The sequence below is a fragment of the Pan paniscus genome, chromosome 9 (assembly GCF_029289425.2).
Source record: "Pan paniscus chromosome 9, NHGRI_mPanPan1-v2.0_pri, whole genome shotgun sequence".
NCBI classification, from domain to species: Eukaryota; Metazoa; Chordata; class Mammalia; order Primates; family Hominidae; genus Pan; species Pan paniscus.
The window spans coordinates 72345750-72367337 of NC_073258.2; the positions used below are offsets into that span (position 1 = coordinate 72345750).

The 21588-nt window shown below is 51.1% G+C and overlaps 1 protein-coding gene across 9 annotated transcripts in view; it reads left to right on the forward strand.

Annotated features, from left to right (window-relative positions):
- NADSYN1 (NAD synthetase 1) overlaps window positions 1-21588 on the forward strand; it is a 93314-nt gene that overhangs the window by 6516 nt on the left and 65210 nt on the right. For all 9 annotated transcript variants that reach the window (XR_010113469.1, XR_010113468.1, XR_004665160.3 and 6 more), the window contains exons 4-11: window positions 4069-4122; window positions 4690-4779; window positions 13083-13134; window positions 13912-14000; window positions 14203-14320; window positions 15029-15160; window positions 19037-19111; window positions 21401-21525. Coding sequence is in view for 3 of the 9 variants with exons in the window: in XM_003828773.5 (XP_003828821.1) it covers window positions 4069-4122; window positions 4690-4779; window positions 13083-13134; window positions 13912-14000; window positions 14203-14320; window positions 15029-15160; window positions 19037-19111; window positions 21401-21525 (735 nt within the window). In the remaining 6 variants the exon portion in view is untranslated. The remainder of the gene's footprint in view (window positions 1-4068; window positions 4123-4689; window positions 4780-13082; window positions 13135-13911; window positions 14001-14202; window positions 14321-15028; window positions 15161-19036; window positions 19112-21400; window positions 21526-21588) is intronic.

Genomic DNA, 21588 nt, shown 5'->3' on the forward strand with positions numbered 1-21588 from the left:
GCGCTGCACTCTTCATAGGTGGTCCCCTATGGAGGCCTCTGTGTGCGCTCTGCTGGTGTCTGTGCCGCACTCTGCATAGCTGTCCCCTATGGAGGCCTCTGCACACGCTCTGCTGGTGTCTGTGCCACACTCTGCATAGCTGTCCCCATGGAGGCCTCTGCACATGTTCTGCTGGTGTCTGCCGCACTCTGCATAGCCGTCCCCTATGGAGGCCTCTGCACATGTTCTGCTGGTGTCTGCCGCGCTCTGCATTGCTATCCCCTGTCACTGAACCTCGCATCGAGTCCTTTACGTCTCCTTCAGCCCCGCCTCATCCGGCATGGACGTGGCACCTTGGCTCGCTTCTTCCTTGGCATCTGCCTGGCACATATTCTCCTGCCACTCGCGTGCGACCCTCACCGTGACATTTGTGGACTGGGGCCTCTTCTAAGCAGCACATGGATGGGAATTTTAGTGCCCTGTTCACACGGATGATGCTAATTGGTCCTGTGGACTCTCTTAGTTTCCTTTTGCCGCTCTGATGAATTTCCATGGACACAAAACACACAAGCAACACCAGTCTTTTATCTAATGGTTCTGAAGGTCAGAGGTCAAGGGGTCAGGGGTCAGCAGCAAGCCTGGTTCCTTCCGGAGACACTCCAGGAGGATCTGCGTCCCTGCCTTCTCTAGCTTCCCTGGCCTGTGGCCCCTCCCAGCTGTGATGTCACCCCGACCCCCACGTCTGTTGTAGCAGTCCTCCTCTGACCCTCCCTCTTATGGGGAACCTTGCCATTATGCTGGCTGGCCCAGATTGTCCAGAATCATCTCCCATCTCAAGGCCTGTCACCTCATCACCCCTGCAGCGCCTCAGGTAACATAACACAGTCACAGGCTCCAGCAGTTAGGATGGGGACATCTTTGAGGGGCTGAGAGTCAGACGACCACAAGGACTTACTCTAGTCACTTCACCAAGTTTTCTATTCATTAGGTTTTCTTTTTTTTGTTTGTTTTTGTTTTTGTTTGTTTGAGACAGATTCTCACTCTGTTGTCCGGGCTGGAGTGCCATGGTGCCATCCTGGCTCACTGCAGCCTCGACCTCCTGGGCTTGAGTGATCCGTCCATCTCAGCCTCCTGAGTACCCGGGACTACAGGTGCACACCAGTACACCTGGCTAATTTTATTTTTTATTTTTCATAGAGACAGGGTCTCGCTATGTTGCCCAGGCTGGTTCTTTTTGGGTTTTGCCTTTTGTTGGTTCATTTTTGCTCAAACTTTTCCCCTGCTGACTTTGAATTTATCATCCTCTTTTCATTTTTCTACTTTTTACACTTAAATTTGTAACCATCATATTTGAAGGTATTTTTTCTTTTGAAATCTAGCATTTTTCTGGATTGGAGGCTCCATTGAACAAAACAAGAGTTTTATCATAATGTCATTGATAACTTCCATCCTGCATCGTTTCTTCAAACGGTCCTCCAGGAAGAGGGTGCTGAGTTGGGTCCCCGCCCTCTGTGGTTGGTGGTGCACCATCCTTAGTTCTGCTCCACAAGGGCTTGCCTTTATAAGCAAAATAAAGAAACAGAGTGGTGAATAGTTTTTTAAAAACGACTGTCTTATTTATTTGCTTTGCTCACTTACTGAGTTGAACTTTTTTTTGTTTGTTGGTGATTTATAACACTCTTCGATAGTTACCTGGCTTTTTGCCTACAACTGTTTTTGTCTCTTTTATTTTGAGTCCTTTATATGCGAAACATGTCAGTCCATTCCCACGTAAGGTAAAAATCCTTTTCCTGGTGCGTTGTTTGGTGTGTGACTTTGTTTTATGTGTTCAGTGGTAAAATGGTCACGTAGTGAAAGCGCCGCCCTGATCTGCTTTAGTTTGTTTCTGAGTTTGTTCTAGTGGCTTACTCCACTTAGAGATCAGATATTCACGGAGGGCCCGTATTTTATTTAAAACATCTATTTCTCTCACACTCTGGGCACACTTTGTCTAAGTGAGAACAAGTTTGTGTTCGTCAGGCATCTTCCATGGCAAGAACAGGAGAAAGAGAGAGAGGGGCAAGGTGCTACACACTTTTTTATTTATTTTTATTTATTTCTTTTTGAGACAGAGTCTCACTCTGTCGCACAGGCTGGAGTGCAGCGGTGCGATCTCGGCTCACTGCAACCTCTGCCGCCCGGGTTCAAGCGATTCTCCTGCCTCAGCCTCCCAAGTAGCTGGGACTACAGGCATGCACCACCACACCCAGCTAATTTTTGTATTTTTAGTAGAGATGGGGTTTCATCGTATTGGTCAAGCTGGTCTTGAACTCCTGACCTTGTGATCCGCCTGCCTCAGCCTCCCAAAGTGCTGGGATTACAGGCATGAGCCATAGCACCCAGTCGCTACACACTCTTAAAACAACCAGATCTCATGAGAACCCACTCACTCACTGTCAGAAGAACAGCACGGAGGGGACAGTGCCAACCCATTCATAAGAACTCTGCCCCCACCAGGCCCCACCTCCAATGCTGGGGATTACAGTAGGACATGAGATTTGGTGGGGACCTGAATCCAGAACACATCGGAGAGGAATAGAAGCCATGATGGAGTGAGTCGCTTGTGGTGGCCGCAGCCAGGACCGGGGCAGGCAGTGGTGCCCCTGCATGCATCTTGCCCTTTCATCCCCATTTTTGGGAGGAAGAATCAAGGCTGATGTCAACCAGAAATAAAATTCTAAGGCCCTCCCAACCTTTTGAATGAACCGCTTCTCTCAGAGGGGCCCTCCAAGGTTAACCTGAAAGACCGGTTCAGGCCATGACTGGGAGTGGGGGGTGATCGGGGGTCGGACAGGCCTCATTTACCCTCCTCCCTTTTGGAAAAGCTGACCAGCATGAGCATCAACACAGACCTTAAGTCTCATAAGAAACATTTACAGTCTGTTCTCTCTGAAGCCTGCTACTTGGAGGTTTCATTTACATCATAAAACTTTGGTCTCCACAACCCGCTATCATAACCCAGACATTCCTTTCTATTGATAATAACTCTTTCAACCAATTGCCAGTCAGAACTGTTTAAATCCACCTATGGCCTGGAAGCCCGTCCCTGGCCCCCTCGAGTTGGTCCTGCCTTTCCAGTTCGAGCAGTGCCCATCTTGTATGTATTGAGTGACGTCTTCTGTCTCCCTGAAATGTGTACAAGCAGGCTGTGCCCTGACCACCGCAGGCACATGTAGTTAGGACCCCCTCGGGCTGTGTCAGGAGTGCATCCTTCACCTGGGCAAAATAAATGTTCTAAATGGACTGAGACCTGTCTCAGATACTTTTGGGTTCACACCGGTTACTTAGCCAGTGGCAAGGCTGGAATCGGAACTCCACACCATCCACATTTGGTTTTTCTTCCCCTGAAACACTTTTGCTGTCGGATCACACCTCTGGCAGGCGCCTGTGCTTTTCTTCGACACTGTGTCCTCTCAGCGCCCCTATGAGGGTCATCTTCCCCTTGTGCTGCCCTGATCTGGCCCAAGCCTCCTGTCGGGTCACTCTGGTCCCCACTCGAGTGCCCCCAGCCAGGCCGCCCTCTCCTGCTATGGTCCCCTTATCTGCAGGGGGAGATGATAGGGTGTTGGCGAGGTGATGGGAGCGTGAAGCCAAGACCCAGTCCCGAGAAAGGGCCAGCCCGGAGCAGCAAATGGAGGGGTTCCACCTGTCCCAGGTGGTGGGTGGAAATGAGCTCAGGGCGAACAGGTGCTGAAAAGTGGATGCCTCAGGTTAGCATAAGGCAATTTGGAAGGGGAAGGGGAGGAGGCAACAGAGGCTGGAACATTCCAGGAGGAGAGGGAAGAACCCTGTGGTGGAATGAATTTGCCCTTCATTGAGAAGAAGCTCCTCTAGGCTTAGAGTCGGTGCTGCCTGGGTGGCAGAACCATCTTGGCTCCTTTTAGCTTTGATTTGAGGGTGCCACAGAAGAGCCTTGCAGTTCTCCGAAGGGATCAGAGGAAGCTTCGTAGTAAAGTAAAATGCATGATTCCAGAGCTGCAGCCGCTGCCTCCATGTGCTGTGTGTTTCATAACCGGGCAGACACGCATGTACCTCCCCTCTCTCCTGCAGGCCTGTAATGCACCGAAACGTCCGCTACAACTGCAGAGTGATATTCCTCAACAGGTAGGCCCCCTGCCCCCACCCCGGGAGGGTGACTGGGGCCTCTCCCTCGCTCTCAGCCGAGGGCTGCCGGGACCCGTGCTGGTGCCCTGGGGACCCGTTGCTGGGAGGCTGCTTCTGGAAGTGCCCGGGCTTAGTGAGGGCCGATGCACCAGGCAGGTGATCCGGGTGCCTTTGCTTTTCTGGGTCTCAGCCACCACCGAGACAGGCATCATCAGGTATCAGAAGGAGAGAGACGCAGAGGGTGGGGGTGTGGGGACACAGGTCCTTGTGGCCTGGAAGCCAGTCCAGGTGAGCAAGTTCCCTTGGAGCGCCTGGTCACCAGCTGCTGGGGAGGCGCACACCTTCTGGGGCTTAGCTGCTTCATTGTTGACGGTCACGAATGGATGCAGCCATGGGGACCCGAGTCATAGAAAGCGGAAGCCCAGAGAAGGAAAGAGATTTGCTCGGGGCCCCATTCTCAAGCTGACTCTGCATGGCATCACCTCGTCACTTGGTGGCACTGACCACCGCCAGTGGCACGTTCATCTCAGGAGCCCGGTGTGCACAGCCCTGTTCCCCTGTCTGCAGGAAGATCCTGCTCATCAGACCCAAGATGGCCTTGGCCAATGAGGGCAACTACCGCGAGCTGCGCTGGTTCACCCCGTGGTCGAGGAGTCGGTGAGTCGGGTGCCTGACCACTCCTGGGATGTGCGTTAAGCACCTCCGCTGTGTGTAGCCTTGGGTCCTGATCATGGGAGTGTTACCGGTGGAGGGTGTCCAGGTTTTTGACATTTTGAACAAAGAATGGGACAAAAAGCACAAAGAAAGCCAAAAAAGAATGAAGCAACCAAAGGAGAGAGTGATTGAAAATGAAAGCCCCCTCCACAGGGTGGGAGCAGCCCCAGCAGGGGCTCAGGGCGCGGTTACACAATGTCCCGGGGTTTAAATATCCTCTAGAGGCTTCCCATCGGTTACTTGGTGTGAGCCCCATGTAAATGAAGAGGCTGAAGTGGAGTTACAAAGTTATTTACTTGGTGTACACACTATGCAAATAAAAAGGGTGTTTCCTGTCTGAAGTAGTTACAAAGTTATTTACTTGGTCTTAGAAAGCTGGGGTTTTGGGCCGGGCGTGGTGGCTCACGCCTGTAATCCCAGCACTTTGGGAGGCCGAGGCGGGCGGATCACGATGTCAGGAGATCGAGACCATCCTGGCTAACACGGTGAAACCCCATCTCTACTAAAAATACAAAAAATTAGCTGGGCGTGGTGGTGGGCACCTGTAGTCCCAGCTACTCGGGAGGCTGAGGCAGGAGAATGGCATGAACCCAGGAGGCAGAGCTTGCAGTGAGCCGAGATTGCGCCACTGCACTCCAGCCTGAGCAACAGAGCAAGACTCTGTCTCAAAAAAAAAAAAAAAAAAAAAAAGAGCAGGGTTTTTCTGTTTGATTTAGTTCTAGGAAGTGCTTAGGTTCCCTGCCCCCAGACCCTATTCTACCTCAGCAGTGTCACAGATATCGACTAGCTGGGGCCAATGGTGCAGGCAGTAAAGGAATTTACCAAGACAGTTGTAGGTAAAGAGAGGCAGATTTATTAGAGAAGGTATGAAAGTATGTTACAATATTGCAACAGGCAGCACAGCAGAGAAGGGGCTGTCTGCAGAGAGGCAGGGGCTGGAGGGAAGTTTTATAGCATTGTGCTGGAGGGGGCTACATTGGGGATGAGGTAGAACTGCGGGGGCCACTGCGGAAGGAGGTCATTGTGCCTGTGTAGGTCATTGTGCCCTCAGAACAACTGTTCATTGTTCTCCACATCTGGGGCCCCATACTCATTGCTTCCTTATCTGATCAGGCCTCTGCAAGTAGAAGATGCACAGAAACATGGACTAGGGTCTCCATCCCCTGGTGCCAGTCCCTTATATGCCTGATTTGATGCTGCTGATTAAACTGTAGCCACGTTCAGCACAGATCACATGGAACTCTCAGTCATCAATCAGGGATATCAGTCATGTTAGGTGAAGTGCCACTTACATCTCGAATGATACTGAATTTCACATCTTCACCCGGTTGACATTTGGGTCATTCTTTGTCATGGGGCGTCGGCCATGTGCATCCTCAGGCATTTACTGGCATAGCTGGTCTCCCCACAGATGCTCCCAGTTGTGACAACCAAAAATGTCCCCAGACATTACCAGATGTCCCCTGGGGGGCAAAATTGCCCCGGTTGAGAAATTCTACTCTCCATTTTTATTACAGTTATTTCTGTTTTTTATTGTTGTTATTGTAAATGGACTCTTTAATATTATATTTTTAAGTGGTTAATTTTTTATATAGGAAAACTTGATTTTTATGTTGCTTTTGTAATTGACTACCTCATTAAATTCTCCTATTGTGTCTGTTGGTTAGTCTGTTGATTTTTGTAGTTTTTCTTTTAAGTTGAACTTACATAATATACAATGAATTTTCCTTTTCCTTTCCAGTATTTGCACCTCTTGGTTCATTTTCTTAACTTTTGTTGGCCAGCATTTCTAGAACAATGTTCTAGATCATTTCTGGAGCAAAATTCTTTGCTAATGGGCAATTTTGTCTTTTTCCTGACTTTCCTTGGAAAGCTCTTCATGTTTCTGCATTTGATTTGGGGCTTATATCTATCTCTAGCTAGTCTTACTTCAGGTTTTTAAAAATGGAGAATGGATGTCGAGTTTATCCCATGTCTTTTTAGCATATGTTGAGGTAAAGATAAAGTAAATCTTTGCTTTCTAATGTCTCCAGAAAAAAAAAGCACCATCTTTTGATCTCCTAGGCTGAGCACCTACACTCAGCCACTTGGACTTTCACTTAACATGCCCCCATCCTCAGCCTCTAGACCTCAAGACCACCCCTTTCCCTGTCCCCTGTCTCCCGGGCCTAGTGTTCGGGTGCCCAGGGTCTGTCTGGTGCACTCTGGTCCCCAGTGGGATGATGTGCTGGGCCTGGGAGGTGGTCCAGGTATCGTTTGCTTCTGGCTCTGCCTCACCCCGCCCTCTAGAGCCTGGTGCTGCCAGACACGGGCTGCAAGATCTCCGTGGGCGGATGGCTTTGCTTCTCATGGCCACTCTCTTCTGCAGGCTCCAAGGCTGTAATTTCGCCCTCTCTGCCAGCAGAGGTGGAGAGATGTCTGTTGCTGCTCCCTCGCGGTTCACTTTCTGTCTTGCAGGTGGAATCGTTGCCTGCTCTTGTCTGCCACTCACTCCTTTGCTGCTTTGCCGTTTCTGACTCCAGGGCAGTTCCAGAACCGGAATGACCCTCATAACTGAAGCCATTAGTATGTCGGATACAATATGTATGCATTTATGTCTCATTTTCAAATGTGCACCACTGAGCTGGCAGGAAAGTACAGAATACATTGAGCCTAAAAACAGTGAAACTGGAGACCCTGGGACCCTGGGCGCAAAGCTGGCTTTTGCCCCAAGGGTTTCCTACGCCTGGAGACCTTGAGTTTTATTGTTGATAACTTCATGGAACTGGAGGTGGGGGGGTGGGCAGGAGATCCAATAGGAGACACCTCTGAATGCTGTAGCTACAGATGGCTCACACTAAAACCGTGACTGAGACATAAGTCCACTGCACAGAGAGGGAAGGCTGAACACATGCCTCCCTCAATCTGGTGCTTGGTGGAGGGGGAGAGATGTTGCCTAGAAATTGACAGCCTTTGTGCTGGAAACCTCCCTACCTGTGTAGTATAAGACCCAGGAGAATAAGTTAATTCCATGTGGACCCAAGATGAGTTCAGGAAGTGTCCAGTCTCCAGGCAATAGACCTTCCAGAAGTTACTGTAGCACCCGCAGGCGCTGGGCACAGGCAAACAGACATCTCTCTGGAGAAATTCACCTTCAATCCAGGCTGCTCCGAATTTCTAGACGTGACATTTAAGGAAAATGAGAAGCTCAGAGTCCAGTCATAAAACATACAAGGAAATAAGGCACAATGAGTCAGAACCAGCAAAAAAAATACAGTAGACGCAGATGTGAAAGCTCAACACAGAATAGAAGATAAGTGTTCCTAATACACTGAAGTAAATCGATGAGAAGCTCAAAAGGTAAGAAGCAGCCAATCAGAATTAGAAAAAGAGCCAAATAATAATGTGAATGAATAACAAGTAAGTTAAACATAGTTGAATAGAGAGGTATGGAACTGAAAGGTAGACCTCTCCCTGCAATTATCCAGAATTTAAGCCTTAAAGAAAATCTGATGAAAACCTAAGAGACATTAAGAAACATGAGAAAAGGGTGAAAGTGGATAACAAGGGTGGAATTCTTGTCTCAGAAGGAGATAATGGAGGTTATAGAGAAGAGGCGGTATTTGAAAGAAAATGGAAACATCCACAGGATGTTTAAAAGATGCTGTTCTCAGATACACTAACTGCAACAGATCTCAACAGGATAAACAAATAGAAATTCACATCTAGAAACATTCTTGTGAAACCGCAGAACACTAAAGACACAGAGAAATTCTCAAAAGTAGCCAAAAGGGAAAAAGACAAATTGCCCGCAGAGATTCAGCAGCTAGAGCAACTCCTGCTTCGTAGTGGTGAAGCCTGGAGCCAGGAGACGGTGGCTGGAAAAAATCCGAGGAGGGATTCACCGGCAGCCAGGAGTGTTAGAATCAGCAAATGCATCCTTTAAGAACAAGGACAAAATCAAGACATTTTTACACAAGCAAAAACAGTTTTTTATCATTAAAAGACTCATTAGTGGAAATTCTGAACATGTACGTTAGGCAGAAGGAAAATCATCCTAGCAGAAGCCTCGAAATTTCAAAAGGATTGGTGAAAAAGGATATTGATAAATTTGTGGATACATGTCAACAAATGGGACTGTATGAAACATAATGTCTAGTGTGTAGTAGAAAGTAGGCCAGCCCTAAATCACTGCATAGCTGTGCGTGTAAATTAGGGCAATGCTCCGTAGGAGGGTAAAGATAAAGATACTGATCAATTTTTGACTTTAGTTGAGAGACACAGAAAATTTCTAGGGTAGCCACTAAAAGAAAAGATATAGAACATATGATTGTCAAAATAGCAGGCAGAAGAAAAGAAGACTAAAAAGGAAAAAATGAAATAATTCCAAATAAAGCATAAAAGGAAGTGAGTTCTTTAAAAGTCCAGTAGAAAAAGTAGGACTCAGAGATAGCACATAAGACAGAATAAATCTGTCAGTAGTCACTACAAATAAAAATGGATACAATAATTTGATTAAAAGACAGAGGTCATTATTCTGGATTAAATGAAAATCCAGGAATAGGCTGAAACCATATTGTAATTAACAATACATTTTGGCAAGTTTGCTGGATGATAAAACCAACCAAAAGCCAGGTTCATTTCATTTACCAGCAACATTCAGTCAGAACATGTAACTTTAAGAAAGATACCATTTATGACAGCAGGAAAAGTGCTTATGGCTAACTATAACCAGAGATGTGTAAGCCCTGTATGGGAAAAAGTGATAAAATTTTATGGGAGGGCATTATTGACTACTGAGCTAAATGGAGATTGCCTGTGTGTGTGAAAAGGAAGGCACGGTGTGAAAAGCATTCATCTCCCCTAAGTTGATCTGTGGATTCAGTGTAGTTTCCATAAGAATCTGAACAGGAAATTCAATAAACTGACTCCAATATTTCCATGGAAGAGCAAAAGGCCACGAATAGCTAAGATACTCATGAAGACCAAAAGGAAGGCCAGGTGTGGTGGCTCATGCCTGTAATCCCAGCACTTTGGGAGGCCAAAGTGGTCAGAAGTTCAGGATTCAAGACCAGCTCAGAAGTTTGAGACCAGCCTGGGCAACATGGTGAAACCCCCTCTCTACCAAAGAAAATACAGAAATCAGCTGGGCTTTGTGGTGTGCAACTGTGGTCCTAGCTGCCAAGACCAGCTTGGATGTGGAGACCCTAATCCCGCGGCACTAGAGGAATTAAAGACACACACAGAGAAATGTAGAGTGTGGAGTGGGAATCAGGGGGCTGACAACCTTCAGAGCTGAGAGCCATGAACAGAGTTTTACCCACATATTTATTGACAGCAAGCCAGTGATAAGCATTGTTTCTTTAGATTATAGATTAAAACGGGAAACAAAGGGATGGGCTCTGGCTAGTTATCTGCAGCAGGAACATGTCCTTAAGGCACAGATCACTCATGCTATTGTTTGTGGTTCAGGAACGCCTTAAGCGGTTTTCCGCCCTGGGTGGGCCAGGTGTTCGTTGCCCTCATTCTGGGAAGCCAACAACCTTCAGCATGGGCGTCATAGCCATCACGAGCATGTCACAGTGCTGCAGAGATTTTGTTTATAGATCTGGGGGCCTGTTCCCAACACCAGCTACCTGGGATGCTGAAGTGGGAGGATCACTTGAGCCCATGAGGTTGAGCCTGCAGCAAACTGTGATCGTGCCACTACTCTCTAGCCCAGAAGACAGAACAAGAGCCTGTCTCAGAAAAAAAAAAAAAAAAGACGTGTGTTAGTCCGTTTTCATGCTGCTGATAAAGACGTACCCAAGACTGGGTAATTTGTAAAGAAAAAGAACTTTAATAAACTCACAGTTCCATGTGGCTGGGGAGGCCTCACAATCACTGCAGAAGGCGAAAGCCATGTCTTACATAGCGGCAGACAAGAGAGAATGAGAGCCAAGCAAAAAGGGAAACCCATTGTAAAAGCATCAGATCTCCTAAGGCTTACTGCCATGAGAACAGTATGGGGGAACCTGCCCCATGATTCAATTATCTCCCACCGGGTCCCTCCCACAACATGTGGGAATTACAGGAGCTATGATTCAAGATGAGATTTGGGTGGGGACACAGCCAGACCATATCAGTGCACCTGGGTGCATGAGTGATCTGTGCCTTAAGGACATGTTCCTGGGTTGAAGTACAAAGATAGGCAAGATTTGATGCGGGGAGCACTTCCAAGGAGAGAGCAGTGCACGCTGGGGGCTCGGAGGTCCAGGCGATGCTCTGCTCCTTCACCTGGGTACTGTGTGCACTGGGCTTATTTTAATATCCTTTAATTACACATGTGTGCCTTGGTACTCTTTTGCATAACATATTTTGCAATAAAATTAATCCATAAAGGAAGTCTGTGGCCAAACAGATTTTAGCATTTCTGCAGGAGCCAGCTTTTCCTGCTTAGGTGCTGTGGGATGTCTCTATTACTCCTGAGGTTCAGTAGCTCCAGCAAATGGCTTGGGGATTCTCCTTATTTTTTATGATACCCTGTAAGGTTTTTTGACTCCACATTCAGGTCTTCTTATTTCAGGAAAGTTTACCTATTTTCTGCTTCCAAAGGCTTTCGTTCTTTTGCTTCTGTTCTGTTCTTCAGGAACCTCGATGGCTGGCAAGTGACATGTCTGTGTCTGCCTGCCTTATCTTTCATCTTCTTTCTAACCATCACTGTCTTCGTTTATTTGTATTTTTTTTCTGGCAGTTTCATTCCCCTGAATTTGTCTTCTCTGCAGTGCTCTTCACAGGGCTCTATCCTGTGCTTTGTTTTCTTATCTGCAAGTATTTTAAGACTTCAAATTCTTTTCTTAGTTGTAAACTTATCTCCTGTCATTTATTTGTGCTTTTGTTGAGAAATTTTATCAGTTGATGTTGTCTTTAGGATTTCAGAGCATAAGTGTGGGGCTCCTGTTCCTTCTTCCCCGTTCGTCTCATGAACGCCTCGGTGTCAGGTGTCACACTGGGCCCTCTGGGACGGTATTCCTTTCATCCCCGTGGAAGAGGTGGCAGGAAGGTGAGGCTGGAGCCCACCAGAAGCAACTGTACATTTTGGTTCACTTAGAGAAAGCTGAGGTTTCTAATCCTCTGGGAGCTGTGCCGAATGATGACAAGAAATGGTCATGTTCAGCATGCCCCTGCTTTAGTAAAGAGTACTTGGCAGGCTCAAGGAGCCATTCCAGGTTCCAGGTCCTCTTAGGAAAACATAACTAAGGCCTGGTCCTTGCCTGCAGAGAGCCATCCTCAAGGTGTGCGCTGGCTGTGGAGCACAGCTGCAGTGAGGAGCAAGGCCGGGTACATGCCTGTCCCGCTGGGTCTTTGTTCCGGTGTCCAGGGCGTCTTTGCATGAGTCGAGGGAAAGGTGCAGATGAAGGGAGAGATGTTTGGACGGTTCCTGCATTTAAAATGCATTTCGGTGCAGCAGCATCGCTGTCACAGGCTACAGAGGGTGAATGGAGTGCTCAATATGGGATGGCGAGGCAGCCTGCAGTTCTGTAGGATATCTTCATGTCCCCGTTCCCTACGTGAATGAGGGGGAAAGACATCATTGACTCAGTTTCTCAACGTTTAACATTTCTTAAGTAGAGAGAACTACTAAAACCATGCCCAGAAGGCTCCTGGGAATTCTAAGAAAGCAAAAAGGAAACGGAGTTCCTTGCAGATCTGAGTGGTGCATCTCGTAACAGCCTATTGGAAGTCAAATGCGTGAACTGTCTGTTTTGAAGATTCCGCCTCTTGGTGGAGCTTCTTGGGACACCTTGCACTAAAGTTGGTATTAAACCCTCCTCCTGATTTCTCGAATTGAGAGCATCATTTTATTCCAGGGATGATACCGGTTTGTCATTGTGTTTCGGGTTAATGCCACACGATTTTTCTGATTCAGTAACAGCGATCAGGAATTCCACCTGGATTTCTCCATGAGGCAACGTGGCCAGTTCTCAGCAAATCCCCTGTGACACATCTCTCAGTAAAGATGAACATGAGCGTGTGGGGAAACTGAGGCAGCCCGATGCTCGGAGAGCCCAGCCCACCACCATGTCACATAGTCTCCTCAAGCCACCTTCATACTCTTTTCTTTTTACCTGAATGTGATTGTTTATTGCATTGGGGGGAACGCTTGGCAGTTCCTTTGCCAGTTCATCAGTTTGGAGGGTTCAGTTTGAGTTTTGTTTAAATGTAGCCGCCATTCCTCTTTTGTCCTGAGATGCTCATCCTCAGCTCCTCGGTGTTTTCCTCTCCAGGCACACAGAGGAGTACTTTCTGCCTCGGATGATACAGGACCTGACAAAGCAGGTGAGTCCCTGGGTGTGGAGCCCGTTTTTCAGTCGGTTGTCGCTGTTCTCGGCCAACAGTGGGCCAGGTGGGGCGGGAACGCTTTGGGATCCAGGTAACGGAAGGCACCACAGTGCTCACAGGTCTGAAACAGACAAAGGAGGCAGGTTCCTATAGTGAGGGGGGCTGCGTGGCCAGACAGCAGCCAGGGCGGCTCCTCCTTGCCTTGGGGCTGCTTTTCCTCCCTTCCCCCGCTCACACTGGCTTCCTCCTCTTCATTTCCTCCTTGTGGCAGAAGACAGCCTTCTCCACCCCCAGGGGCTATGTTCTGACATTTAAGTGTTATCTAGACCGACAGCAAAATGCCCTACTCTCAATTTTGAATTCTAAGGGAAGGCACCCTGGTGTCCCCTCTCAGCCACTGCCTTGTGGCTGGGAGTGGGGGCCTAGCTTCATCAGCACAGGGCAGCAGCTGCTTCAGTGTGATCACAGGACAGGGTCGCTTCAGAAGCTGCTGGCCCCAATTGGCAGCCCCATCGATGTCCGTGACATCCTGCCCCTTGGCTGCTCAGAGTACAGGCGTCCCCTTCTTCCACACATAGGCTCCTAAGGGCGTCTCTGCCTGGCACCACCCGGTGTCCCATGCGCAGCCGCAGGGCACCCACCTCTTCGGAATGTGCGAGAGCCCCGAGCCAACTCCAGCTCTTGTGGCTGCAGGATGTCCGTGGCCCTAGGTAGTGCGTGGCCCAGACAGGGCATGGCTAGTGAATCTCATGCACTCTTCTCTTCCGACTGCAGGAAACCGTACCCTTCGGAGATGCGGTGCTGGTGACATGGGACACCTGCATTGGAAGTGAGATCTGTGAGGAGCTCTGGACACCCCACAGGTCAGCCCCATGCCCCTGTGCTGTCTGATCGCCCACCTCATATGGGCCAGCTGGGAGGACCTGGGACTGCAGACGTCCTGGGGCTGTGGCCGTGGCTGTGGCCGTGGGCTGGGAGCTGCCGTGGGAGAGTGCAAGGGGCCGCCAGGGAGGCTGGTTTGGACGAGTCTGGTGGCCTGTTCTCTTCACCTGCCTCTGCCTGCAGCCCACACATCGACATGGGCCTGGATGGCGTGGAGATCATCACCAACGCCTCGGGCAGCCACCACGTTCTGCGCAAAGCCAACACCAGGGTGGATCTCGTGACTATGGTCACCAGCAAGGTAGGGGCTGGGCCAGGGAGCGTGCGCCACAGGGCAGACACTGTATCTCAAGAACTCCTGCATCCTCAGTGCCCATCGCAGGGCTGGGCCCACACACAATGGACGTTCCAGGCTAGTAATTATGGCCTGGACTCAACAAGTGTGCCCTGCTGCCCTCCAGGGCTTCGCCGGCACAGCCCATCTCACCCACGCAGCCACCCTATGAAGCAACCCTGTCACCCTCTCTGCCATGACCAGGAACCGGAACGTGCTCCTTGTTCGTTGGCATCATGGTGAGGCGTAGGGAACACCCGTACGTTTGCTGCTCCTGCTGTTGGGCAGTGAGACGTGCGAGGGGCGGTGCTGGTTCATCCTTCACGGGGCAGATGTGGGTCTAGCTGAGCCGCGTTTGAGTCTTGGCTTCATCACGCAGAGCTTTCTTTGGCTTGTCTGAACCTCATCATGCCTGAGGGAGGTGATGGGGTCTGCCTTGTAGGGTTGTTGTGAAGGAAAAACAAATGTTTTGTGTAGAGCCTGGCACCTAGCAAGGCGGGGCTCGCCGCAGCTTCACAGGTCTGTGCTTCCCCACACATATGCGTTATCTCTGCGGTGGTGGGACCACTCAGGATGACCTAGCGGGACTCGGCGGAGGTTCCTGTACTTGGGCAGGTGGCAGGTGAGGGTGGTGGACACAGCTGACCACTCCGCTGTGGGGTCCTCCTTTTTCAGAACGGTGGGATTTACTTGCTGGCCAACCAGAAGGGTTGCGACGGGGACCGCCTGTACTACGACGGCTGCGCCATGATCGCCATGAACGGAAGCGTCTTTGCTCAAGGATCCCAGTTTTCTCTGGATGACGTGGTAATGAGCGGGCCTGGACATGCCTGGGGGAGGGTTCTCTGTGCAGAGGCCAAGCTCCTGGCTCTCCCCTGTAAGCCAGGTGCTTAGTAAGGGCCCCTGTGGAGAAGCCCCCGGGGGTCCCGCCTGCTCCTGGCTCTCCCCTATAAGCCGGGTGCTTAGTGAGGGCCCCTGTGGAGAAGCCCCCGGGGGTCCCGCCTGCTCCTGGCTCTCCCCTGTAAGCCGGGTGCTTAGTGAGGGCCCCTGTGGAGAAGCCCCCAGGGGTCCCACCTGCTCTGATGGCCTCAAATTTACCTGGTTGGTGAGGGGGGACCTCCCGCCCTCGGGTCTGGAGACAGCTGAACCCCGACACACAGCACATAGTAGTGGATGGATGAGGTTGAGGGCAGCTTACGAGTCCTGCGTTCCCACAGTGCGGGAGGAGGGCTCCGTGCCACGCAGGGCCAGGTGGAAGTGTGCTCAGGAACAGAGGGGACGGCCCCCGCTGTGGGAGGCGGGCTCTGTGGTGATGAGAGGATGGGTGCCGCCTGGCCCCTGCGGGAGGGTGTCGTTGGTTTGTTTGAATTCCGAGGGCTGGCAGGGAACCAAAGCCACTCCTTTGAAATGAGCAGGCTCCATGGTCCCTGAGACAGGTCCAGGGATCCCATGTATGGTGAGGCCGTTCAAGGCCCTGTCTGTCTTCCTTGGGTGTTGAGGCCACATATACTCATCTGAGGCCTTATGCCACGCTGCCCCTGAGTCCTGGGAAGCAGAAGTGGAGACCCCAGGACACTCTGGTCAGGGAGGCTTTGTTCTGTGGGGATCTCTGAGCACACAGTGGCCAGCTGCGTGAGGGAGGGCCCCGGGGGAGCTGTGAGTTACAGGTCGGAAGCGCCATTGCTATCCCGAAGCGACACAGATATGTGGGTGCTCCGAGGAAGGAGATGACAGAGAACAAAGCTAAGAACCCTGCTTGGCACATTCCTCACCAGCAACTGAGCTGCCGCTTGGAATGGGGTTCAGGACCTTGTTGGGGCCCCAGATTCCTTTGGGAAGCTGATGAAAGCTCTGCACATTCTGTGGCTAAAGATGCGCATTAGCACAGGGCAAGGCTTCCCAGGTAATCGTTATCGCCATGGAGGCAAACTTCCTCCACAGAGAAGGGAGCACAGATTGGAAAGTCCTTGGGGAGGTTTGGGCCACTCTCCCTTTCGGTTGTTTGTTTGTTTGTTTTTGAGATGGAGTCTTGCTCTGTCGCCCAGGCTGGAGTGCAGTGGCGCAATCTTGGCTCGCTGCAACCTCCGCCCCATGTTAAAGCAATTCTGCCTCAGCCTCCCAAGTAGCTGGGACTACAGACCCATGCTGCCATGCCCAGCTAGTTTTTTGTATTTACTTAGTAGAGACAGGGTTTCACTGTGTTGCCCCGGCTGGTCGCAAACTCCTGAGCTCAGGCAATCCACGCGCCTCAGCCTCCCAAAGTGCTGGGATTACAGGTGTGAGCTACCGCACCCGGCCTCTCTTTCTGTTTTTGAAGCAAACAAGAAAAAATGGGCTATTATTGCCACAAATGGAAATAAATCCCAAGTGCACAAATACAACAAAAAGTAACTTTTAGTTCTGCCCCAAGCCGGCGTGGGTGGGAGCGTCTCCACTCTCGGGCTCAGACCACGCGCGGGTCCACAGCACTCCCTCCCACACACAGCGTTGCCTGACTCGTCTTTGGACCCGACGGCCTTCCACTCTGCTCTTGTTGGGAATGGGCATTAAAGCGGCGGATTCACCGAGGCAGGCGGTAGCACCGGAGGCGTGTTCTGCAGCTGGCTTTGCAGGAGCAGGGCGAGCTTGTGTCCTGGCGTCGCCGACTCTGTGAAGCTGTCTAAGCAGTTCATTGCTTTGCTCCCGCTGCGTTCCCATCTTCATGATTCTGTCTGGTGCTTTCTGCACAGCATAGGTGTGGTCAGCACGGAGGCGGTTACAAAACCAAACCAGTTTCATAGTGGACCAAGTGAACTTCACCCTGAACAAGAATTCCATGGTCTTTTCAGGGGTTTCTTGCACAGGGGACAGGCAAGGGTGTGGCCGTCTCGACTCCAGGCCCTGCTTTCCACATGACAGTGTCCCCAGAGGCCTCCTTGCGCTTCATCATTAACCGCGACAGAGCTGGAAGGGCTTTGAAGAGAAGGATTAAGTTCCTGCTGATGGGAAGTGTGGTCCTCTCCCCGTTCCCCACGTCAGAGCCACAGGCACATTGGTGGTCGTGTTGATTGGCAGGTGTGTTGGCAATCAATCACCTGCCCCAGGACCCCCGCAGGTTCCCGGCCCCACATCAAGCCACCAAATCGGAGTCCTCGGGGGTCTGTATATTTAGTGAGCACCAGGCAGTTGTTTCGTGCATTAGAATCTGGGAGCCGTTGCCTTACACGTCTCTAGAGTTCCTGATGTTGCCTGAGAGCTCCGTCGTAGGCTGCGGCCACAGGCCTGCTGTATTCAGAGTGGCCGCGCTGTCCTCAGGCTCGGGCCACTGCCCTCCACCAGGTCCTCCGTGGTGCACCTGAAATGGTCAACAGAAGTCTTGTGACACGTGGAATCATTTCAGAGTCACCCCTTCTGCCTCCTGCTCAAGCAACAGACCTGCCGATCACCCCCGTCGGGCCCGCGTTTCTCAGGGTCTTCCTAATCCCCTGGGCTTTCCGGCTTGTCGTGTGCCTGGAGTCAGGCCGCCGTGCGGCAGGCTGTTAACCTAGCCTCGGGGAGAGTGGGATGGAGCCACCTTCTCATGGAACGATCCTCGCCTTCCCTCATCTCCATTGTTTTATGGCTTCACACGGACCGTGGCTTTCTGCATGGAAGCTTGGTGGCCAGGGTGCCGTCACTTTGGGAAGCAGCCAGAGAACCACAGGATGCGTGAATCGGTCTCCTTGTCTTCATGGGCATCTCCGGCCAGGTATGGCCCCCTGTTACAGCGGTAGGAGCAAGGGGTGCGCAAGGTGGCCACAGCCATCCTGTGAACCGCCGCAGTGGTGCAGGTGCTGTTCCCGCTGTCCCACACTCGTGTTTAGCAAGGCAACACTCAGGAACACAATTTGATAAAGATATTTTTTCATGAAGGAATAACCCCTATGAGTTAAAACCTCATGTCTGCATATACCGCAATTGGCAGAACCCCTACCATAGCCGGGTTCAAAGGCAGGGCAGTGTCACCTCCTGTGACACAGGCAGCACGTCCAGGCCAAGACCCTGGTGTGGATGCCGGGGCTGCGGCTCCGCCTCTGCCCTCCCCCAGCTCCATCCTCCTTTGTGTTGGCCTCAGTCTCAGGTTGCTTCTCCAGCTCCGCCCTCCTCTGTGTTGGCCTGTCTCAGATTGCCTCTCCTCGTGGGCATGGGATGTTTGCCCCAGCTCCAGCCATCCCATCTTCACACAGCCACATGCAGAGGCAGCAAAGTGGCCCTGGCTCCTTGCGTGTCTTTTTGATGAGAGGGGTGTTCCCAGAAGTCGCTGGCAGAGGCTTACTGACATTGGGGTGTCTTACTGACAGGGGTGTGTCTTACTGACATGGGGGTGTCTTACTGACAGGGGTGTGTCTTACTGACAGGAGTGTCTTACTGACAGGGGTGTGTCTTACTGACGGGGTGTGTCTTATTGACAGGGTGGTGTCTTGTGCTGTGATTAGTGGGTCACTGGCAAGTGTCTGAATGAAGTGGAGGTTCCGGTGGCAACAGTGACGGGGAAGGGCTATGGGCCCGCCTCAATGTCATCTGCCCCATCCCTGGGCCCCCAGGAATCCAGGGTCTCAGCCCCTGCTTTAGAAGGTGTGACAACACCTTTGACAGTGGCCAAATTACACGTGGGAGTGGAACAAATGGGAAATCATGGGTTCTCTTTGAAATTTCCTTCCCCAGGAAGTCCTGACGGCCACGCTGGATCTGGAGGACGTCCGGAGCTACAGGGCGGAGATTTCATCTCGAAACCTGGCGGTGAGTGCTCCAGTAGACACCTGTGTGGGATGCTCATCAAAGACGTGGAAAGTGGCCCCATTCGTGCGGGCCTGGTGGAGGCCGTGAGGGTGCAGTGCCTGAAAAGTCTGACAGGGAAGTTCCGGACTTCCCAAGCGTGGAAAGGGGCTGGTGCCGCAGACAGAACCTGCTTCCATCTGTTGCCCATCATCCTCTGCTTGGGCCAGGCCCTGAGCTGGGGTGAGCTGGGGACAGGCAGGCAGAGAGGCTGACGAGACAGTCAGCATGCTAGGGGCTGCCACACAAGGAAGACCCAAGCAGCCTTGGAGCCCAGGAAGGCCTCAAGGTGGGGGGTGGCAAGCGTGGTAGGAACAGGCACACAGTGTGCAGCCGAGGCTGGTCCCCACTTCGGCAGTTGGAGGCAAGGTCCAAGGCACAAGTGAGCCTGTGTCTGAGACCCTGGGATGCAAGTAACGCCCCTCCTGCAGCCCGAGGTCCTGCTGCTGGTAACCTGGAGCTCTGCGTTTCTGCAGGACATCGTCACAAATAGGATGTCCAACTGAGCAGCTGTCATGAGACAGTGATTTTTGCAAACATTGAAGAAGTGTGATGCTCATAACAGAGCGGACTCTTCTGCTGTTGATTGATTGAGACAGGGTCTCGTTCCGTCGCCCAGGCTTGAGTGCAGTGGTACCATCACAGCTCACCGCAGCCTGGACCTCAGGGGCTCGAGTGATCCTCCCACCTCAGCCTCCTAAGTAGCTGAGACAACAGACACACACCACCATGCCCAACTAATTTTTAATTTTTTTTAATTTTTTTTTGTTGTAGAGACAGAGTCTCACTATGTTGCCTAGGATGGTCTTGAACTCCTGGGCTAAAGCAATCCTCTTGCCTTGGCCTCCCAAAGTGTTGGAATTACAGGCGTGAACTACCATGCCCAGCCTTTTTTTCATAGCAGTTTTATTAAGTTGTATTTGCCATACCACCCAATGTATCCATTTAAGCACCTGATTCAGTGGTTTTTCATGTACTCATGGAGTTATGCAGCCACAATCTTAGCGCATTTTCATTACCCCAAAAAGAAACTGTACCCATTATGCACCCCGTTCCCCTCCTCCAGTCCTGGCAACCACGAGTCTACTGTCTGTCTTCATGGATTTGCCTATTCTCGACGTTTCATTGGGATGAAATCACACAGTGTATGGCTTCCCACACTTTACTGTGCTGTTGTCAAGGTTTATCTATGTGTCGGGTGCAGCCACCCCTTGGTATCCACAGGGATTGGACCCAGGAGCCTGCACCGATCCCCTGCAGGGATGCCTGTGTCCCACAGTGCCCCCTGCAAAACTCACTGATATGAAGAGTCGGCCCTCTGTATCCATGGGCTTCAAATCCCGTGATTACTGTATCTTCTATCTGTGTGCAGTTGAATCTGCCCGTGTAGAACCCACAGATACAGGGAGTGGCTGTAGCTCATCCCTTTGTATGGTCAGAGAGTGTTCCGTAGCGGGGATGGACACATGTTCATTCACTCTTCCACTGATGGGCATCGGGAATGTTTCCACTTTCTGTCTATCATTAACAATTCTGCTACAAACATACATGTACTTCTGTTGGAGGGGACACATGTTTCCATTTCTCTTGGGTGTGTCTATCCAGGAGTGGAATTGGCTGGGTCTTATGGTAACTCTGTTAACTGTTTTTTGCTTTTTGGTTTTTTGTTTGTTTGTTTTTTGAGACGGAGTTTCACCCTTGCTGTGAACTACCATAGGCTGGAGTACAATGGCGCAATCCCAGCTCACCACAACCTCTGCCTCATAGATTCAAGCGAGTCTCCAGTCTCAGCCTCCCTAGTAGCTGGGATTACAGGCTTCCACCACCATGCCCAGCTAATTTTTGTAATTTTAGTAGAGACAGGGTTTCATCATATTGGTCTGGCTGGTCTCGAACTCCTGACCTCAGGTGATCCACCTGCCTCAGCCTCCCAAAGTGCTGGGATTACAGGTGTGAGCCACCGTGCCTGGCTCTGTTTAGCCTTTGAGGAGCTGCCAGAGCGTTTGCCACACAGCTGCACCATGGTAGTTTCCAGGCAGCCAGGTTTGAGAATCCCGGTTTCTCACCCCTCACCAGCACCTGTTGCCATTGGTCGTTTTGCTTCTCGCCATCCTCGTGGGAGTGAGGGTGGCCTCACTGTGGTTTTGACATGCGTTTCTGTGGCTGATGGAGTCCTGCTTGTCTGTCGGTCCTGGGGACCCAGAGGGTTTCCGTGAAGCTGGGAGTCATTCTGTCTTGAATCTCCATTGCCAGGCCAGCAGGGCGAGCCCCTACCCCAGAGTGAAGGTGGACTTTGCCCTCTCGTGCCACGAGGACTTGCTGGCACCCATCTCTGAGCCCATCGAGTGGAAATACCACAGCCCTGAGGAGGAGATAAGGTGTGTGGCCCCTGACCCCTGGGAGGGACCTGGCGTCTGTGTGGCCACGCCCCTGGGATGGGG